The sequence below is a fragment of the Molothrus ater genome, chromosome 14, assembly GCF_012460135.2.
Source record: "Molothrus ater isolate BHLD 08-10-18 breed brown headed cowbird chromosome 14, BPBGC_Mater_1.1, whole genome shotgun sequence".
Lineage (NCBI taxonomy): Eukaryota > Metazoa > Chordata > Aves > Passeriformes > Icteridae > Molothrus > Molothrus ater.
This window is the reverse complement of record NC_050491.2, coordinates 8,140,656-8,163,548: the sequence shown is the minus strand read 5'-3', so window position 1 is coordinate 8,163,548 and position 22,893 is coordinate 8,140,656. Positions and strand designations below refer to the sequence as shown.

Below are 22,893 nucleotides of genomic sequence, written 5' to 3'. Positions count from 1 at the left end.
CATTAGTAGACTATTGCAGCTTCTAAAAATATGCAAGCAGGGCACTCAAGTATTTTTCCATCTTTGCTATTGTAATACATTACTGTTTATCAACTGTATTTTTTTCCTTTCTCCCTAGAAGTATCAGCCTTTTTTATATTCAATGCCTAAATTACTTACCCTTATATCTTCAAGTGCTTCTGATCTGTACCTGTCACCCTGAATGATATGTTGATCCTCCTTTCTGTGACTGGTTTGATAAAATCACCGCTTATGTCACTTTGTTGCACTTCTCTCTTTTTCTGTGCAAAGTAAAAACTGACAAATGCCAGTGTTTTGCCATAAAGGTGCTGGTCCTTCAGCACTATGAACTGCTAAAATCACTAAATATATTGTCTTAAAAGAGACTTGCTGTAAATGGAGTGTTAGTTACGAGCAGCTGTTACCCTTGGTGGCAAAAAGCCAGCAGGGTTCTGGAAAAGCCCTTGTCATTGCAGTTGTTCCTTTCCTCACCGGCACCTCGTGAGGGCAGCCCCAGTGTGGCTCAGGCTCAGCCTCACCCCTATCTGCTTTCACTTACTCAGTCCTGCAAATTCTTCTTTTCTTTCAAAGAAAAGCCGAACAACTCATGAGCCCCAAATCCTAACTCTTGTATCTTTATGGAGGGGACTAGCAGTCCTGAACCCCAACTTCTGCAAGTTTCTGAATAAAATTGGATCTGTTGGAACTGGTAGAATTCAGTGCCTGACTTATTCATTGCATTTTCCTTAGTTTTATTGCTTCCTTTCTGTAGAATTCATGTTCTCCAACATATTTTCTCATTTCTTTCTGTTACAAAAGTCAGTTCTCCTTTCAGACATGTATAAATCAAATTACTCCAGTGAGGTAAATAGAATTTCACTGTTACAGAATGATGAGTTCAAACCCAGACCTTTTAAACTGGTAGGTCCCCTTGTAAATTGATGAATGATTTGTCAGTTTCTAGGTCTCCTGAGCTATCCTCTGTTTTCAAGGAAAGTGATATTTTCCTAGATCAATAGCTATCCCCACAAAACTTTATGTCTTCCCATTTTTCTTATCTCCCACATTTGTATTCTCACTCTAGGGAAAGGCCTTCAGGCTGCCTGCTGGTGGTGATAATTTCTGTCATAGTTGTTTAATGTATAAAATAAACACATTGCATTAATTTTGAATAAAAAGCAGTTGGTAAGCATGCAAGCTTCAAAAGTGTTACCTCTCTTGTGCACTTTTCCTTTCATTCACTAATTCTGATATTCCTTTTTCACATTATCCATATAACTCAGTCTGCCATTACACAAGTAAAAGTAGACCTTTTCTTTTTTAACATGATCATTATTTAAATGAAGTAAAACATATTTTAGAAGATTAATATAAATACTATTTCTTAAACTGTGAAGGAAGTCATAGCATTCAGGAAGCATTGTTGCTCATTATGTTTCCTGCTAACTATTATAAAAGGTGAAGTTACAGTTTTTAACATCTGGAAATATCTGTGATGATCAAGACTTGTGTCTGAGCTTTTATTTGCATGTTTGTTTTTCTCAGTGGTTTCTTCATAGTTAATACTCTAATAATCTACTGACTGCCAAAGATTGCACAATAATAACATATTTTGATTTAAAGACCATACATATTATTTGAGGAAACTATTATTTCCATTCCTAATACCAAAAAACATATCCTTGTTACTTCAAGTGAAAAAAAAGGGCCATCTCTCATTGTGTATTTTAGAGTAAATGTATAAATTTTTTGATCTACAGGCTCCAGTTATAAATGAGATTCTGGGTTTATTACCATCTCCCTTGAAACTGCATCTCAATAATAATTAATTTGTTTTGATTAGCATTTCTGAAGAGCATTTCAAGATTGGAAGTATCCCTGTGACACAGTTCTTGAGAATCCTAGCACAGCATGTCAGATCTAAGGCACTGAAATATTTCAGGGCTATCTGTATGTGGGGTGGGTCCTTCCAGCTAATGCTCCATTTAGATTAGGGATATAGAAGAAATTTGAAAATAATTTAATAAAAAATCCTATGTGTTTAACTCTTAAAAAAATCACATAAGAATTTGAATTCTCTGTTTTTCTATTGCTTACTTTGTGGTTGTTTTCACAGATCAAAGTCCAGCTGTCCAGTGTCATCACATTCAGATTCTGCCATGACCTGTAAGTCTCTCACCTCTAAATTTTCTATTGCAATAGAACAGTGGCTTGAAAACTGTTGTGGAATACTGAAATATGTCTCTCATTGAACTATCATTAAACAATATATGTTGGATATGGCTTGTCTTGTTATGCTAAATCCATGTAGTTCAAACACGTACACTTATAATGCATCTGCTTTTTAAAATACTAGCTTATGATAATCTCATTAATTGCATTTTAAATGGAAGGTTCACAGTTTATCAAATCTACTTCTGTTTCTAGAGGTACCCTTACTCTAAAACTAGTTCTCTTTCTAGTTAAATCAGAATGAAATGAAAGTTATCAAAGGAAAATATTACATTTGCCCTTTGATGAACAATTACCAAGCATTACACGCTCAAAGTAAAAAATGGATAACATTTTATTTTATGAGTCCACTAACTAATAGTGAATTAGAATAAAACTCCCGTGGGAACACATTTGACATTCACATGAATAACAAATGAGTTCATTATGATCCCCTGCTTATAAAAAAATGGGAAATGAATTCATAATTATTAAGCATTTAAAAGTAACATTCCCCCAAAAGATAAAACCTTGTATTAAGTACCCAGCTGTGGTTCAGCTGCAGGGCTTTAAAGAACCTGAAATGAAGTGGTACCAGAAATGATTTGGTCATTTGCCACATTGCTTAACTACTTGGTTGCCAAAATAATGAAGATTTGAAAGCTAGTTAATGCCTTTGAATTAATTCTGAAAGTTTGAGATTAATCTTGCTTCCAAAGCAGAGAATACAGATTAGATACATGGTGCATGAAAGGATTATGCTGGGTCTATGTATAAAGAGGAGGATTACAGCACATATGGCTACTGACATGTACTCATGTTGTAAGTGCCTGCGGGCATCTCATTTGAAATATGTGTTAGAGTTGAATTTTGTTGGAGTTTTTTGTTGATATATATGTGGTTTTATATATGATAAATACCATTCAGGACAGTTATTTTGCTAGAAGTGACATTCTCAAATACTTGCCAGGCTGTCACATTAGCATACAGCTCACAGCCAGGCAGGAAACAGCTCTTCCATGAATGGAACCTCTGCCCTGTGATGACACTAATAGCACAGGATCCCAAAGGTTGCCTTGTCTGCCAGGCAGAGAGGGAAATGAGAGATTCTGACAACAAAGTCAAGAGAACAGCAAAGAACTTGCAGGGGAAGAGAAGGGGATAAGTTAAATCCTTTTCTTTGTACTACCTGCACTAAGGACATAAACAGAAAAGGATGAGAAGTAGACCAAGTTAAGACTGTTCTAAGTGCTGTCAGCACAGAGAGATGCAAAATTCTTGTGGCCCCAAATCTTCCATAGATCTAAATAACATTGATGGAGTGAAGAAGATAGTTATCTTCTGTATAAATATTGACCTCATGGGTAGCCCTCCTTGGTTATCCAAGGAGTAGAGAAATAATGTCATATGAGACATATTAACACCATGCCTATAATGCCATATTCCTTTTGCCAGTATAGAGGTAAGGAAATGTATGAAAGACCTTGTGTACATGCAGATTTTAAAGTAACATTGCTCCCACATTTTCCCAAGCTCCCTTCTCCTTAGCAACAGCCAAGTCTCTAACACAATTGTGTTGCCATTGACTATGTTGTCATGCTGATCAGGAGGGGAAAAAAGCCACATCAGATGTGCTCATATTTTATTTCACTCAGAAGTCTGAAGCTGCAGTCTGCCTTTAGGTGGATTCCATGAGAGACCTAGGCTGTGAGCTTGAGAAAAAGTGCTGTAAAACCAAAACGTGCAGAGCAGGGAGGAAGTAGGGAAGGAAGGGTCTCAGGATTGTGGAGGGTGAGTGACATGCTGCAGAGTCATGAAAATGGTAATGAAGACTAGAAATATATTAACCATAACAGAATTCTGTAAGATAATCATATACTTTTCGAGTCCAATTATTTAGTTGTTACTACTAGGGAAAAATTAATCAAAATATCAGAAAAGCCATTTGTACTATACTAAGCTTGTGGAAAAATGTGGGCAATTATTTGAGAAACTGTTAAATTAAGATAAAATTATGTCCTTCTGCTTTGGAACAAGAATTACCAGATCAGCTTTAGAAATTGCATCGCTGCCAATGGATGAATATGATTTATGCATTGCTGAATTACATTTCTTTTAATTTTAAAAATCTTGGTTCTGTCTGATTTAACTTCTGATTTGATCAGTGTGGATAGAGTTTGGATGGATGTCCAGACAATAGGGCTGAGCTGATGCTTCAGAGGGAGGTGAGAAATACCCAGCCTAAATCCAATAGATAAAAACAAAATGTTTATCAGAGAAACTAATTGTGCATCAGGGAGACTAACTCCTTCCTGAGCCCTGTGAACTGCTGTGTGAAGAATGTGCTTTGATTAGGATTATTGCCTTAATGCAGACCTTCAATTCTTATGGGCCTCAGGAGGGCAATGCAGGAAAGCTGTTCTGTGATGTATGAAGTGAGGGGTATGAACTCTTGCATTCATACAGTCACATCATACATGAGCCTACATTTCAAGGAATTGGGAGATAATTAAGGAGATAAGCCATGACTGCTAATTATGCTACAGACAACTCTTTTTCCTTGAAAGATAAATCCAAGTTTGGAGATTTGTTTGAGGGTTTTTTGTTTTGTGGGTTTGTTCTGGCTTTTTTCCAAGCTGATACATTATGAATCTATTGCTTATAAAACTTTTAAAGTTTCTATTTTAAAACATTTAACATCTATCAGAAAGATAGTTATTTGTTTATACAGCCTTTAATATTATAATGTATCTATGGTTGCCAATATTTGAGGTAATCATTATTATAAACAAGGGCACAATAAGAGAAATGCTGTGATAGTTCTCCAAATGATGAAAAGGGAAAGTGTATGTAGTTTTTATTTATAAAAATCAGATTGCATTATCTTACTGTAGCCACTTTAAGGTAAGACAGTTTGCTTTCAAAATGTTGGATAAATCACACAAGTCAGTATCACATCATGACTTCTCCGACCATATGCTCCTTCACAAGGCCACTGCTGGTCGTCATCCAACATCAGTGTGCAAAAAATTGGCATGACATACCTTATCAGGTAGGTTTCTGTACATTACCATCACATTAGATTGCACCTAAGTTATTCCAATGTTTGCTTGTAATTTGCTAGATGAAACAGGGCTGGTCTGTTGCACCACCCTTCTGTGGAAAAAGGGAATTCACGAAGTAGAAAGCTGTAAAATTTGACATTTCTTTCACATCAGAGAACTGTGGTCACTAGGATTCCTTTTGGAAAATTAAGAAAACAAAAGTGGTAGAAAGAATTGGTTCTTGTAATGGGTGAGTCCTGACTAAGATAATCAGAGGAACAGCCATCTCTGAGAAGAAAGGGAAAATCCATACAAGATTATTTTTAAAAGAAACAGGTACAGTTGTGAGGAGATATGAATAATTTATAAAGATTAAAGTCTAGGCTTCAGAATGTACTTACAATAAGACAAGTCTTAATCTGAATCCCCTCAATTTGTGGTATGGTGTCTTACAGCAGATAGTAAAACATGCTTGTTCTAAATCTTATGAAACAATAATTATAGTAAGTAAATGCAATTGGCAGTGGTTGAAATACTAATAACACACTGCATTTCAAACATTTGTTTAAAGTGACCTCAGCCTGTTATTCTACTGCTAGAGACAAACCTCACTCAAATTGCATTTTTCTACTGCTGAAATGTTCTGACATTTCATTTTGGTACCAAAATTAGGAGTAATTGCTAATAATTTATTCACCAGAAGGTTTGCTATTATCAGCTTTGTTTAAGTCAGATGGAGATTAAAAAATAGTTCTCTTTCTTGCAAACTGCTGGGCAAATTTCATCTGCTTTATTAGATGTCATTATCTTGTAAGAATTACATGAGGTTCTTCTTATAACAGAAAAAAATAACCAAATATAATATGGGATTTATATGAATTTTTTTATTTTGATTGGCAGAACCTTATTTATATCTATTATCTCTGTAACATACTATAAGCTTTCTGTTCCACTTTCAAGTAATGCTGACATAAACATTCATGCCAAGAAAGGAATAAAGCTTGTGAGTATAATATATATATATATTCTGTATATTTAGCAGAAAACTTGTAAGGAATTTTTAAATTTATTTTTAATTTTGCATTAACCCATGCAGTGCTTTTGGCTGCTCTGATTCATAATATTGAGAACTCAGAGACAGGGTTGATTAGGAAAACACATATATCCACTGTATCTCTACACTGTATTGAATAATGTAAGATCACTTAGCTCTTGTGAAGGTGTGCTGTTTGAAATTTTAAAGAGATTGAAGTATGTGAGTAGCTCTAAGCTATTCCTTTTAGCTACTATTTTGATAATTATCTTTTCTTTATAACATATCCTGATCCTCAGTTTACTTGTTTCAAAGGATGGGGGGTGTCTCTTAAAATGTGGTATTTCTACTTAGAAAAATTAAAAGAATAAAAAAGATAAATAGCTGCACATTGTAAAGTTCAAGTTACTTGCTGGCCTCTGGATGGAACTCCTTCCTTGTGCACAGCATTGTCCTTTTTCAGTGCTAGGAAATGTACAATACACTACTTGTAGCCACAACAGAAAAGATACAGAGGATCCAATTAGCTTCTTTCCCTGTGTAATTTAGGAGTTACATTCATTAGGTGATTAAAATTCAGATAGAGCCATAATTACATTTATTAACATACAAATTCATTTACATTTCTTATTTTTAACCTGCACATTGCTGCTTGATCACCAGTGGTAGAAGAAAATGTAGTTATATGTTAGTTTATCATGAATTTGTTCTTGCTGGTAAGCACTGGAAATGTGATGCAATGTTTTAATTTCGAACACTGCAAGAGAATTTTAAAATCCAAGTAATTTATTTATTATAGCAAGCTTCCTGTAAACATTTGCTTTAATTTTTTATTCTAAAAAGTAGCATTTATTTATTCAAAATTTTTACTGATTTTCCTTCCCTACACATGAAAATTAAATGCAGAGATTTAATGTTTTAGATCAGGTGCTTTCAGGCAACTGCATACATGCATCTATCTACATGTTAAAAACTCAGTAAATATACTGCCTTTTTCAGAGAAAAAAAAACTTGAGGAAATAGACATTTCTCTTCCAGAGGTAATTTCACACTTGTGGGGGTTTGCTTTGTTTTCCTGATGATATTCTGCAGGGATACTTGGTTGGAGTTCTATGCAAGGATTTCTGAGATCAATGGAAAGGTCATTGGCTTTGAACTGAGGTCTCAGGCATGGAAGAATCTATTCACTTGTGTGTCAGAGCCAGACCAGGAAAAGGAAGGAGAAGGGTCCCAGGTGTCCATGGTTCAAATCACCTGCTCTCAGCACAGATTAGAGATGTGTAGAGGCAGTATGTGACTGAAGAACGGGGCTTGGGATCCATCATAACCATCCCATTTTCCCCTCATCAGTATGCCAGGACATGAGTGCAGTGCTAGGTGCAGGAGCCAAACCCAAGAGTGTCCAGAGCTGCTGTGACAATGTGCGGGTGCAGTGTGGTTTGCAGGGTCCAGGGTGCTGTGACAATGTGCAGGTGCAGTGCTGGTTTGCAGGGTCCAGGTGCTGTGACAATGTGTGGGTGCAGTGTGGTTTGCAGGGTCCGGGTGCTGTGACAATGTGCGGGTGCAGTGTGGTTTGCAGGGTCCAGGTGCTGTGACAATGTGTGGGTGCAGTGTGGTTTGCAGGGTCCGGGTGCTGTGACAATGTGCGGGTGCAGACTGGTTTGCAGGGTCCAGGGTGCTGTGACAATGTGCTGGGTGCAGACTGGTTTGCAGGGTCCAGGTGCTGTGACAATGTGCGGGTGCAGTGTGGTTTGCAGCGTCCAGGTGCTGTGACAATGTGCAGGTGCAGTGTGGTTTGCAGCGTCCAGGGTGCTGTGACAATGTGCAGGTGCAGACTGGTTTGCAGGGTCCAGGTGCTGTGACAATGTGCGGGTGCAGTGTGGTTTGCAGGGTCAGGGTGCTGTGACAATGTGCAGGGTGCAGACTGGTTTGCAGGGTCAGGGTGCTGTGACAATGTGCAGGTGCAGTGTGGTTTGCAGGGTCCAGGGTGCTGTGACAATGTGCTGGGTGCAGACTGGTTTGCAGCGTCCAGGTGCTGTGACCATGTGCGGGTGCAGTGTGGTTTGCAGCGTCCAGGGTGCTGTGACAATGTGCAGGTGCAGTGTGGTTTGCAGGGTCGGGTGCTGTGACAATGTGCAGGTGGAGTGTGGTTTGCAGGGTCCGGGTGCTGTGACAATGTGCAGGTGCAGACTGGTTTGCAGGGTCCGGGTGCTGTGACCATGTGCAGGTGCAGTGTGGTTTGCAGGGTCCAGGTGCTGTGACAATGTGCGGGTGCAGACTGGTTTGCAGGGTCCAGGTGCTGTGACAATGTGCGGGTGCAGACTGGTTTGCAGGGTCCAGGTGCTGCAGAGGGCTCCTCTGAGCACAGAGCAGCCCGGGGAGCTTGGCCGGGGAAGCCCTTCCCGCAGAGCCCTGCCAAGGGCTCGCAAGGGCACAGCTCCGCCTGCTGCTGAGCTGGCTTGGCTTCCTAGCACTGCCAGAGTGTGGTACAGACCATGCTGCATGGCTGTTGTCTCTGCAGGCTTTGCTGCATAACTTCTAGTTGACTGGAGAGATAAAAATAATCCCTGACTTAAATCAACTTCATTCTGCCTCAGGACATAATTTAAATACCTTCTCCTGGGTGTTCTTCTCTTTTTATAAAAGCAGCAAGTTCACTCTCCAGCCTTCACACTCTAATTCTAGAAAACATTTCACGAGGGACTGCCACAGTGAAGGTAGAGCTATTGCTGCATGAGGATACAAGGAATATCAGCTAGGGACACAGTGGTGGGAAATGGAAAGGTATTTTAGAAAGGCTCTTGAGTATTTCCTTTCCCAAGATTCTAGGGCCAAAATGATGCTTGAATGTGCATACCTTTATGAATAGAGGTAAATGATGCTTAAATTTATGAATAGAGGTGGACAAAAATTTTGAATGATTTTTAAATTTTAAATTAGAATAACAGAGGTTTGAAAACACTGGGACCATTCTTGAGATTAGGTTGAGATAAAATTGTTTCCACTGAAATATAGGAAAAATATGAAACATTTTCCAAGTTTTTAAAGGAAATATCTTAACATGCTGAAAATGAAGTTTTTCATCTTTTGAAACAGAAATACCATTTTCCACTTACAAGTTAATATAAATTGAATAGTAAAATATGTGTATATGTGTATTTTTTTAAAAAGTCACAAAACATTTTATTTTTAATTAGATGTAATATTTCAGATTTATCCTAAATGGAAATTACTGGGGTTTTGTTTTGTTTAAGAAAAAAAAAAAAAAAAAGTATTGCATGCTTTCTGTATGAACTGTGTTTTGTGCTTCCTTTTTGCTGACATTTTCATTTTTTTATTGAACTGGAAGAAACTTCACCTGCTAAATTTTGTTTATGAAATCTTCATGAGACACTGTCCTGGGAGTTTTCAGGTGACCTGTGTGTTTTCAGGGGACTGTTAGTGTATGAGGGTGTAGCTCCTCCCAGTACTGTGCCAGTGCTGGACCTTGAGCCTTGCTGCATGCTCTGCCTGTGCTGTACTCTGAATCCTTGGGACAAAAATACAGTGGGTAGGGATCTGTGATTTCAGCAGGCTGTTCATGAAAAGTAGGATCTCTTAATTCTAGTGTGATTGTGGGATACTTGCATGAGGCATCATTAACTCAGCATACACTGAGTAAAAGAGACCTGGTCACAGATCTTTTCCTTCTACTTTGTGTTCCTATTCTTTTTTTTCCTGTTCCTTGTTCTCTTGTCATCCATCAGTTCATTTCAAAATGATCAAAATGTTCATCTAAAGTTACAAAGCAGGTGATGAGAACTCCAGATGCCCTATCAGACTCTCATTTTCTCAGGCTGGTCTGGGCAATTCAAAGGCAGAATCTTCTGATCTGTAGCTCTTCTGCCACTGACCCTCTATGGCTGACTTGGGTGAATGCTTAGGGATTTCAGAAGCTGTTTTGCTCAGTCATCATTGTCACTCTAACAGTGTCAGCCTCTGGAAGCTCAGAAAGCTGCTGCAGTCTCCCAAGAAAGGCTTATCAGACCTTTCCTAGGAGAAGGAAAGGAGGTGATGAAATCAAGTGTCTCCATTCACAGCATCACTCGAGCATGTAAAGGACTACAGATTGGGTGTAGGATTCCTATCTCTTATAGGCAGTTGTTTGGATGTTTGGTTTTTGTTTTGTTTTTAATGTCTTTTAAAGAAAAGCTATTAGGGTTGGTCTAGTAGCTGAAATCTTCAGCATGGAGGTGACATTATGGACAGTGAAAAAATTTACTAAGAACTTCTGTCGTCAAAACAGCTAATAAGAGTTTGCAATCTGAAGAGACAAAAGTAAGCAAAGAGAGGGAGTGCTGTCAGTGCAGTTTTACAGATGGAGAAGGGGACAAACCTTGATTCAGAAAAGTATGGAGGAAGATCCTGATTTTTAGCATTACCAAATGTGTACATTTAACATACTCTGTTTGATCCTGGAAATGCTTTATGCCTACGCATTTCTAATTTTAACTGTTCTGATTTTTTTTTTTACTATCAAAGAGAGGGGCTTTTATAGTTTCTCTTCAAACTGATTTTTTAAATATGCTGGAGCATCTCTATTCTCAGCACAGATTTTCAGTATATTTTCAGCAGTTTTTGTATAGGTGTGTGGGCTCCCCTTCCCCTTTCCTCTCCCCCTCGCCCCCCCCACCCCAATTTTAGTGCAACTGCAGACATCCAGCAGAGAGAGAAGCAGGAAAGGACAGATTTACATACATTGGCTGGCTGTGCTGACTTTTCAATACAAAGTAGCAGTGTTATTGTACTGCATCAAAGTAAGAGTCTTAGCCTGGAAGGGATGTTTCATTGACATTGAACTGAAAATATAGGCACAGTGTAATGGATCCTAAAATTGGCTGGACTGTTTCTGGATGCCTGTGTTCAGTATCCATATAAAAATCCCTGTACACAGCATATAATCAGACTAATGAGGTGAGACCTTGTCTTAGTAGTATAATCTTTAAGACAAGTTCTAGCAGTCAAGCAGGAAATCAGAAAAATAAATGGTACATTCAAGCTACTTGTCTTTGTCCAGGGCCCTGGTAATAGTTTGAACTGAATGATACAGCACGTGAAGAGGTTTTTTCCTCACAAATGCCTTGACACACTCTAGTGGCAAAAGCTTGCAGTGCCATTCAGACCATGGAGCCCAGTTCATTTCTTTCCTTTTTGATGTGAAGCAATAGTTACCCTGGATGAAAATTTAGTTGATCAGTATTTAAAGTAATCTGGCAGCTCAGAAACAGCCATTCAAGTCCTATGCTTTAATAAAACTTACATTTCTTCTTTATATTTTATATATAAACCACTGAATCAGGAATTTTGCTTGCTTGACGTTTGTACAGAGTTTTGAGCAGCACACTCTGACCTGAGTCATTGAGGCATGGCCATGATATTTATGCAATATATGGAAGTCAGTAAACAGCGCCTATCCACAAGTCCTCAACACTTATCTTTTAATAGTAATGGATACAGATCTTGGGCAACTTCATCTTTTAATCAACCCTCATTAAATGCTACATCAATAACCACATTAAAAATGTATTTCTAGATAAGCTTTAAAATCAGTGGTTTTAAAGTGGTTTTGCTGATTGAACTTATCATAAATGATTCACTGTTTTGTCTTCTGAGAAGACATAATGGACCACTTGGCTGCCTCAGTTCTCTCTTCATTTTTACTTCAGGGCTATGCTGTGGCAAAATCCCTCTGGTAATACAGTGAAGAATTTAAATATATACTTTATCATCACAGTCCAACCTATGGTGAAGTGTTTTCTCCAGAATCAAGAATTTTCTGTGGCAATACTTTTGGGTTGACTGTGAGCTAGTACTGATCCTCTGGCCTCATTGCTGATACTATTTGAGCTGAAGGAGGATGGAGTATCTCTCTGCATTTTACTGTAATTTACACACTAACATGACTCAAGTATTTCATTTAGCACAACTCAAAATATCCCTTCCTCACCAAGATTTGCTGTTTTGAAACTCTCAAATAGCTGTGTCACAATGAAAACAAAAATCCCATTTTCCACAAAACAAAAACATAGAAGCATCTCTTTCTGGTTTAATGTTTGAATTTATTATTGCTGCTTAAACAATACAAGATTACATGTCTCTACATGTATCCATCTACTTGTTCATTAATTCCGATTATTCTCTATTTCAATGATTCCTTCTATTCTTTCTTCCTTGGGTGTTACTTTTTGGTTATCTGGACATAAAAGAGCCACATAGATATTTTAGACTGGCTCTTGCTGCTGTGCCTCTGGAATTTGTTAATTTTTTCTTACTAAATATTTGCTTTATATGGGAAAGTTAATCTAGTAAAAGTAAATGTACTATCTAAATGTGGACCATTATATGAAAATATGCCTTTCCCAGTCTCTGGAGGTTCTTGCTTTGGATTTAAAAGTGAGTACTTCTTAGGCTGGTGCAACTCAATCATAAATATTGGGAAGATGCTGACTAAAAATTAGAGCTGGAGTGAACAAGTAAATCTCTCATTGAAGTCAAAGGGAATACTGCCAATTTACACTGGGAATGAATTAGACCTTGGGTTTTTTGCATCCTCATTTGACCTGTTGTCCTCAAATAGCATTGTCAGACTAGATCTATCATAAATTTCTAGTTATGTCATAGTAATTATGTCATTATTAGTGATTAGATCAGCTTTAGAGGGTTTTTTATTCTTTGTGCTGTTGCCAAGTTCCATGAGGACAGAAGCTATGAATTAGGTTGGAGCTCTGAATTCTTTTTTCTTGTGGAGTAGACAAGGTACTTCCAAGACCAGGAACCTGTTGTGCATACAAACATATCTACATGCATTTGGGCAATATATTATTTTCTCTCACTGTTCTGTAGGGATATCACTAGCAATGGAATGGCATTTACCCTACTCTGGTAGCTGTGCTATTATGAGATCCATGCTCCTGGTTAGCAGAGCTGAAAGGAACCAACTTTGGGAACACTTCACTGCTTGTTTAGTCCAGCAACACTGGTCAGTGTATGCCTTGTGTATCCTGGATTATAAGTATTCCTTTGTGTAAGATCCCTTTTTGATCTCAACCCTAATCCAAGCAAAGAATTAACCAAGTCATAAGAAAAAATAAGACAGCAATGGATGAGTGAGCATCGAAGATCACCACCTTGAAAGATACAATTGCTTGTATCTAATGAGACATCAGCTATTCCCTGGATGTCTGGGCTTTGTAAAGATGCAGCATCCACTGATGCAATAATCAGTGGTGAACTTTTCAACTTTTGATAATTAATGCGCTTGCTTTGTCCATTTTTGCATTTTAAAGTAATGCCAGATGACTCTGTAATTCAGTTTTGCATCTAGGTTAGACTCCCTTACAAACGAATGAACATCTCAGTATTGCATGTCAGTGCCTTAAAAGTCCCCTCAGGGGCTGCCTTGATGGAAGGATTTTTTTCTTTCCTTAAGACACAAAGGATTAGAACTGCAGCAGAGAAGTTATTTTCTAGAGAAAATTTGATTAGTTTCAATGGACAACAAGCAAAAAAATTAACTAAGCGTATAACTAACTTGATTAGCTTTGGGCAAATAATCTCAGCCATATGAAGGATTTCTATCTTCTAGTGCAGTCAAATGAATATGACTCTCTTGCACTCAGAACCAGTTTAGACTTAAAAAAAATACAGATCTTTTGACTGCCAGTGTAATAAAGGAGATTAGTTGATAGATTATTCCATCTGTTATGCCCAGACCATACTTTGCAGTGCACATTTTACTAGCTATGTAATCTGCTATTTCTTTGCATGGTGTCAAATTAGGCTTCCTTCTTTCTTCCCTCTCCCCTGGACAGTAAAGAACTTTACAAAAAGCATCAGATAAAGGTGTTTTGGGCTGTGAGATGACATGCTGTCTTATGTGGCTGTGGTTCCATTCTTTTAGTTCAAGGAGGTTTTCATTTGGAAGTGTTAAATAGTTCTTCTTTCGGTTTATTTGAGCACTTTGGTTACCATTATGAAAAAGGCGAGTTTATGTCAAAATTCAGGGAAATATATTATAAAAATGCAGAAGAAAGCCAGTGTATTTCAATTTAAAAATTCTGTCAAGTTACTCATTTATTTGACCCATGACTCTGCAAAGTCACTAGATAGACAAATGCATTATGCAGATAGAGAACTGGAGACAGAGGTTATGTGATGCCCAAGGCCATGCAGTGAGTCAAAGCTGAGCCAGGGCGAAGTTCCCATTTTAGTGCGTCTATTAATAATACCAGCACAGACAAACTACATTAAAGAACTAAAACTGGGGGCTAGGTGATGTCAGCATGCTCTGCAAGACTGAGATATTGTTTGTTTCTGTCTAACTCTAAAATGGTGAAATTATTGGACATAAATATGACTGGATCAATATCTTATCTGAAGGCTTTCTCATACTTAAGGATAGTAGTCTCTTTCCTCCCTCCTGACTGAGACCTTTTGTTTTTATTTGCCAAACATAAAAATGATTTGTTTACCTTCGAATTTTGAATACTGACAGGTTAATACTATGTCTGGCCTCAAAAAAGACAGTCATAACATAAAAGATTTAGGGATCAATGTGAGGCAGGGTTAATGAGAGCCAAATTTTACTTGCATTTTCTATCCTTGATAGAAGTAGTGTTTATATTTAGTAGACCATTCCTGCATGGATATATCATATTCTTTGATATTCTTTTTATATTTTATCTAGCTTTAGATAAAGTTAGTGGCTTCAGTTACTAACAGGACATGGCAGAGGAAAAGATGTTGCATAATAAGTTGCATAAGTTGGAGTTAGGAGCTGCTGTATATCATTAGTATCTGTCAGTGACTTGCCTTAGTGACTTGGACTTCCAATTATAAATATAACTTTTGGGTGCCTTTGCTAGTGGTTCTCTTTCTTATGATTGCTAGCCTGATCATTATATGTAGTAAAACAAAAGTCAATCAAGAATCAGGAAGATTATAGAAATATCCACAAGAACTGACTAAAAGGTTGACATATTTGATGGGGACAGCTAAGGAATCCATTGCAGCTTTATTTAATTGAAGCCAATGTCTGGAAAGGCCAAAAGGTGGTATCAGGAATTATATTTAACTTGCAGCCTACAAAGCATTATCATGGAAATTCATGTAACATTAATCACAACGGTCAAATCAACTTGGTTTTCAAAAAATAGAGGGAAAACTTAACATGGAAGTTAATTTTTGGTTCTTATTTTCCTTTAAATACATTCAAAACCCCCTAATCTATGCAGTCTCATAACAGATTTCCAAAATTCTTCAGAATATCAACAAGAGTCAAGATTGCTCCATTCATTCTTCTTTAAGTGCTAGTTTTATTTGAGTATCTGAAAGAGGCTGATGTTACTGCATTTGTTATCTTAATCTTTGTACAGAGAGAGAAGTGATGTCAAAAGGAGCAACATTGCTAAAGTAATGGCACCTATCCATTCATCACACCCCAAGACTGATTTGTATCTCACTTAAATTAACACATATGACAGTGACCTAGAAACTGTCCAGGTGCAATTATAATGTTGCAGCGACTTGCAGAAACAGACATTGCTTTTGGTAATTGATCATTCTTCATCATAAAAACCTGATAATTAGGTTTCTTGTTCCCATCTCACTGCTTCATTGTATTCTCCAAATTATAATTGCTATGTTTGATTTATATCTGTTTGTTCTTGGGCCAACATTTTCATAAATCTTAAAAAATTAATCTCCATGGTGATGTCTTTACCAATAGCTTTTGTACTCCTACCTCATTGTTACGATACCCATTGTGTTGTGAGTGACAAAAACTATCTAATGTTTTAATTAGGGACTGACCCATACTTATAGGATGCCATCAGTGCTGTACTGTCTCTAGTATCTCTATATTTAATGGTGTACCCTAATATGGTTTTGTCTTTTTCTTGGCTGTTTTACACTCAGAGTGTTAGGTGGAAGCAGCTGCACTTTTGTTTGTCTCCCTGTCTCTTTGCACAGTCCTCCAGGATGTCTGTTACCTCTCCATTCCTCTGTTACTTCCACCCTGCTGTCCAGGCCCTGTAGCTTCTCTCTGAGCCTTCCCAAGCAGCCCTTATTATCCTGGTGCTTCTCTAACTATTATCAGGCTGTGGGCCAAGGCCTACTCCAGCTGGGGGATGATGTGGGAAGAAATGGAGATGGGAGGATTCAAGAGGAACAGGCTGCAGAGCATTCTCATCCTGCTGTTGCCATCTGGGAGAGGGCTGGGGAGTGCTGGTGCTGCCAGGGCTCAACAGCTCCAGGAAGACAATGCCCAGCTGCTCGGACTGCCAAGCAAGGGCTTCCTGCCTCCTCACATACAGGTCTGCAGCCTCTCACCTCAGCTGCCCCTTGGCTGCTTATTCCTGCCTCCAATGAGACTTTAGTTTCCTACTACATTTTCTCTCATTTCTGCAATTCTGTGTTATTCCTCCTCTAAACTGATGCTGCCACCCAACATACACCATCACACCACTAAATTTATTAGTTTTTTATTGCAGAGCCCTGCTCTGTATGAATATTAAAATTCAGACCCAGTCCTTGAGTAACTTTTACTATTCACTTTTTGTTGATGATTCCTCTTTCAATCCAGCCTCAGCTGGATTTAATAGAATTAATTTGGTGCAAAGTGACAGACAGGAAAAATTCAACTGTCCCTTCAATTTTAATGAAGGGCTCAGCCATCTGATCAGATTGTTGCAGTGTAGTAAGTTACTGCATGTCAGTGGAGCCATTGAAACTATGGGTGCTTTTAGTCTAGCCAATTGCAGAGTGGTACAGGACCAATTAACCTTTTCTAAACTGATTGTTAAGCTGAAATTGTAGTGTAAACTTTAAAAAACCAAGCAAGCTGAATGGAATATAACTGGCCAATTACCACAGCTGTGTTCATGTACAGTATCATGTTGCAGCTTTAGTGTGTCTGAAAATGTCACTAAAATTAGAGGGACCCATGATATTTTGAGGAACAACCAAGTTTTTGGCTCATGTTCTGACTCTAAAACAAGTGTTTCTTTACATCAGCATGGGTTCCACTTCAGCCTTTGCTGTTATTGATATCCATTAGTCTTTTTTATATTCTGGTTTCTAGGCAAGGATCATCAAGTATGAGTTAGGCAGTGCTGCTGCTGAATTATAAATTAGTTCATTTATAGAGTAAAGTAATTTTTAGTATCTTGTCTGTGCCTGATTTGGTATATATGCATGCCAAAAAATGAGTGTATTAACACTCATTTTTTGGCATGCATATATACCAAATATGGTATATATTTATGGTATATATATGCCACATATACCAAAAGTAAGAGTGTATGCTCAGTTGGGAAGGTCTGGAGAGTTGCTAATCTTTATGGTTCATATTCCTCCTCTAACAAAGACAAGGTTTTAAATTTCCAGAGAATTCCTGTATGCAACAGCTTGTTTTCAAAAGAAACAGTTAGGTGTCATCTGTTTTTTCATTATTCAGATTATTTCCTTTCTGCACATCTTGTGATAACAAGCATTGTCTTTTTAATAATAATTTTTATCAGTGCCACAATTTAGGACAACATTTTCTAAAATAAGCCCCAACAAGCACCACTTGAATGGTCGTCTGTACAGGTATAATTCCTGTATTGGGTTTATCTCACTGAATTCCCAAAAGACTGAATTCTGCACAGACCTGTCCTGTTGGTGAAACTTCCTTCACCTGACTTCTGTTTGTGCTGAGAGCAACATTGGTTTTTTGAGAGAGAAATGTGTGATCTAGCTTTACATGTGTGCTCTGTAACTTGTCTAATGACATAACAGTTTCTCTGTTAACAGTAAACAATTGAGTGCTTTGCTAACTTTTACTAAGACACATCCATCTTTCCTCCTGTGGTCTCTGAGAAATGTGCTGAATCTCAAGATTTCAAGCAACCTGAGTACTAATATTTGGGATTTGGTATAAAATTGAACTAAAGACTAAAGGATTGATACCTATTTATCATTCAGCTAATTTAGTATCAGGGATTTCAGTGAAACTGAGGCAGACTCACAAGCTGCATGAGAGACCCAGGCTCAGGTATCAGCATTATGTTCAAAGCAACATTGACAATATAATAGAAATTGCCTCAAAATTGTTAAGAGACTTTTAGAAATAAAAATACCACCTTCAGAGCCTGATCCTGAATGTAATAAATCTAAAGTACATTAATAGATTGAAATTTCACCATTCTTGCAGGGGTTACTTGGTGCATTCTGTGAGCAAATAAAATAACTGCATGATAAAATTGAGTCATTTTTAGTAAAGCTCTGGCTGCTGCATTGGTTTTATGCTGTCAATTCCTTTGTAGTGTTAGTGTACTGCTCTAGCAGCCTCAAGGTATTAAAGCAGAGCCAGAGCACAACACAGGAAGGCAATGTATAAACTGTAAATCGTCAGGAGCAGGGCTTTTTTATAACATTTCCATCTACCGTACATAAAACCATTCCCTGATTTGCATAATTTGCTGAGCTAAGTACCAAAATTAACGATATACCTTCAACAGGGAAGATCAGGCAATAAAATATCCACAGTTTCAATCAGGATTGCAAATCACAGATGTCCAAAAGATAGTAAAATGTAAAGTAAAATCCCAGACCCCTAGAACTGATCAAAATTAGTGTCAGTCATTGATTTCTAAAACACACAAAGAGAGGGTGAGTATAAATGTGTTACTTACAAGTGCTGAGGATTTTAGGGAATGAAAATGGAGCCCGGGAGCTGGAGACTGCCTGCCATGCCAGCAGTGTTGATTTGGAAGCGATGGACACAAATAAACATTCAGCAAAGCTTAAAAAGCTGCAATGCAAAGCTAGCCAAAAGTGTCCATGTCCTTACCGTGCTGTGGCTGGCAGGCAATCCGTGTCTGGGAGCCTTCAGTCCCTCTAATCAGGCTCCAGGGATTTTGTTTGCAAGAAAGGTTGTCCTTTAAGTGATGAGTGCAGGAAAACAGAGAAATAAAGAGAAATGAGCAAATTGTACAAGGCAAATAGCTGCAGGTCTTTAGCATGCTCCCTGCGTTTTCCTAAGCTGCATCTGCAGTAGAGAAAATATCCCAAAATAGCTCAGGCTGCCAATGACTTGCTGAAACCTGAGAAAGAATTGCTGAATTTAAAGATCTGGGTTGCTGTGGGTGTATGATTAAAGTGAGAAATTGCTGGCAGGAAGAACCTAGGATGAAACCACATGCTTAAGGAGTAACTTGTGAGTTCACTGATATCAGAACATGAGCTGACCTCTGATTTCCCCCTCCTCCACTCAATGCCAGTTAACCCTTAAGAGTTCAGAGTGGAAGAAAGTTCTTCAATAACAGAAGGAAAAGGAAATATGATTCAAAAAAACCTTTCTTTCACCTGTAATGTAGTGGCAATATTTTGCAGCAGTGCCCTATTTCCAAAATTTCATAGCAGTAAGGGAAGCTGAGGTTTTGCAGATCTCTGACTTCTGGAAAGCTCAGTCTGGTGTAGGGTATAAGCTTAATACTCACTTAAAGTTGTTTGTGGTCCCAAAGAGTGAAAGGAATTTCAGATAAAGTTTTGAGGGATGGATGGATGGATGGATGGATGGATGGATGGATGGATGGATGGATGGATGGATGGATGGTGGCAGGAAGGAAGGCAGGAAGGAAGGCAAATACAACATTTAGGAACTTTTCTGCAAACAGTGACTTAAGGACAAAATGACAATATTTGCCAGAGTATTTGGCACAGTCTTGGAGGAGACAATGTCATCTCTATATGGTGCCCAGAACAAATTACAATAGTACTCCAGGTTGTTCTGGTCTGTAAGTGCTCCCTGTGGATCCCTTGTGCTTACACAGGTCACTAGAGCATAGTGTGCTTTATCCCAGTCCTCAACTTTCTCCCTGGCACTTTTTAATGGTACTTCCTTGATTTAGAAGAGAACAAGAAGCAGTTGGCAGAGTGTGGGGTACATTGGCTTGACATCAGTTAAGTTTCCCAAGCAGTGCCAAAAGTAACCCTCAGTAACGTATTTAGGCCAGTATTAAAGCTGCCAGAGCATGGACTAGGAGCTAGTCCCCAGCTTTCTTTGTACTGATACTGAAAAGGGAAAAGGTTTCAGTACTGTAACTGGGTTAGATTCAAGCCACATGGGAATGGGTTATGAGAAGCTACTTCTTTGGAAAGCAATTGTGCATCTAAGATAAGAGCTGAATATCACCATTAATTCAGGATGTGCTTTTGGTTTAACATCAGTTTTTTGATATGTGCAAAAGAATAATGGACTCATAGGGAGAACAAAATATTTACAGTGCTTCAACCATAATGGTGTGTAATCACTTAATCATCATGGTAGGACTGTCTACTTGATGCAATGAAGCTGTACTTAAGAGTGTCTGAGCACTTTATCTTGAAGATGCCATGAATATGTGAATGTATTTCATATATACTGATAGCTATAGTTTCACACACATAATGACATTCTCTGGGGCTGAGGAGATAAGCATTTGTCTTGTGACAATAAATAGCCATTTAAGTTGCACGTGTACAAGGGCAGCTGAGAATGCCCAACTGTGAAGGTTCCTTTTGTAGGTGCTTTGGAGAAAAAGGCCCATTATCAGGTCTTTTCATCTGTTCTCAGTTCTAACTGATCCAATCATAAATGTTCTGCTAGAAGAGGAGACAATCCCTGAAGCGGGCTGGTCATTTCATCTGTATAAATACAGATGAATTACTGCAGCAGGGCCTTTCTGAAGTACTTCTGCTGACCAAAAGGAAAAGTAGAATATCATAAATTATGGCCTTAATAATTATGACTCATGTTGCAGCATTCACTCTCAGACTACAGGCAGGAAGCACTTACACACATCTAGTGTCAATTTATAAATATATCACATAAATTTCACGGTGAGTGCAGGAAGTCTGATTACTAATCTCCCAAAAACTTCTAATGCAAACTTCTGTTCCCATATTTGAAGCAGCAAGTGATAATAAAAAAGACTTTGTAGGCATTTTTATAATAAATTAATGAAACCTAAATCCAGTAGTAATGATGACTAGTAGGTAACTTATCAGGCATGGTGGTGCTAGTGATATATCAGCATGAGACAATATAAGTGTCTCATGTGTTAGCAAATGAATGAACTATGCATTAAAAAATGAAATTCTTTTCCCCCCTGATGATGAGGTAATTAATTCAAACACTTTGTCTTTTCTTGTTATGAAGAGGTTGCAAATGCAACACAATAACACAATAAACACAAGAAAGCAGTGCTACATCTTGAACAATTGGAAACTTAGTATTCAAAACCATTCTCTCTTTGTTATTGTTGAATTTCCTTAACTCTGAGAGTCTAGATCATAAATTACATGTATGTGATAATGCATAGTTTTGTATTTTTGACTTAAATATAGCATAGGGCAAAAGTGAAAAGAAAGGAGTGTGATAGAATTCTGAGCAGAGACCAGATGAGTGGTTTAGCATGGAAACAAAGGCATTAGCATACATTCATTGTCCTTGTGACCATAATGCTTATGGTGCTTATCCAATAGATATATGGAGAAAATACACCTAAGCATGATGCTTTAGGTCACGATTCCTCTAAATTATCTAAATGTGCTCCTGAGAGTTAAATATCTGAATGTTCTTGTTCTCTTGTTATCTCAGTCACTTCTTTAATAACATATGAGTTAAGTTTTGCCTGAGCACCCAGTGTAAGCCTTTGTGGCTTTTGTCTTAGATTTCCCTGGAAAGAAGTGGCAAAGTACCTGGAACTGGTGCTGTCCTGCCAGGACTGATTTATCTGTGTGCCTACCCTGACTCTAGTGTGATCCATAAATCATCTCTGGTTGCGTCTGTCTGCACATCAGGGTTTGGATTGGAGCATCCAGGAATGTGTGAGTCTTTGCCTGTAAGTGCTGGTTGATGTGTAGAAACAAATTCTTGTTTCCACCAGTGCAGTTGAGTCACCAGACTGGTGTGGGTGTGAATGGGAATTCCATTACAGGAACTTGTTGAGCTTCACTAGGCAGGACGTCACCAATTGTTTTTCCTATAAGGTAGTCTCTTTTTTAAGGAGCTCTTTGTAGCATGAATTTCAAATTTGTCTGGCACATATAAATCACTGAAGTAGGAAGATTTCCAATAGGTTGGCAGATAATTATCTTTTTATCACAATGATAGAGCTGGTGCAAAAATAACACTTTGCATTATCCGAAGCTGTCACCATAATTTGAAATTAGGCCTCGAATGCCAGCCCTGGTAAAATCAGTGGGAAGAGAAAAAGCACTGTAGCTGACACTGCAGCATGAAAACTTTAAGGATAAATTTACCTGAAGTAACTTGAAATAAAAAGAAATACTAGAGAGTATCATCAGAATAAGTATTAGTGCCTTGAAGACTGTGTCTGTCTGGGTTGTTTGGACAGTAAGGATCCAGGTTTGGTAGTATAGGGAAATCTGAGGCTAATGGCCTTGATTACTGCAACTGTCTTTTTTCATGTTAGAGTACAGTGTCCCATAGCTAGCCCTGTTTCTCTAGGCAATGTACAAAAGTGTGCAAAATGCATCATTTTATGCCAGGAATGTGAGAAGTGAGGTCTTTCACCTGCC

At 38.1% G+C, this 22,893-nt stretch overlaps 1 protein-coding gene across 2 annotated transcripts in view; it reads right to left on the bottom strand.

The window, feature by feature from the left end:
- Window positions 1-19,331, bottom strand: part of AMMECR1 (AMMECR nuclear protein 1) — a 96,124-nt gene extending 76,793 nt beyond the window's left edge. Inside the window, exon 1 of one of the 2 annotated variants that reach the window (XM_036402077.2) lies at window positions 19,160-19,331. In XM_036402077.2, coding sequence (XP_036257970.2) covers window positions 19,160-19,331 — 172 coding nt within the window. Of the gene's footprint in view, window positions 1-19,001; window positions 19,083-19,159 lie in introns of those variants that run through there. The other variant, XM_036402078.2, reaches the window with a different exon arrangement.
- Window positions 19,332-22,893: the final 3,562 nt, after the last annotated feature.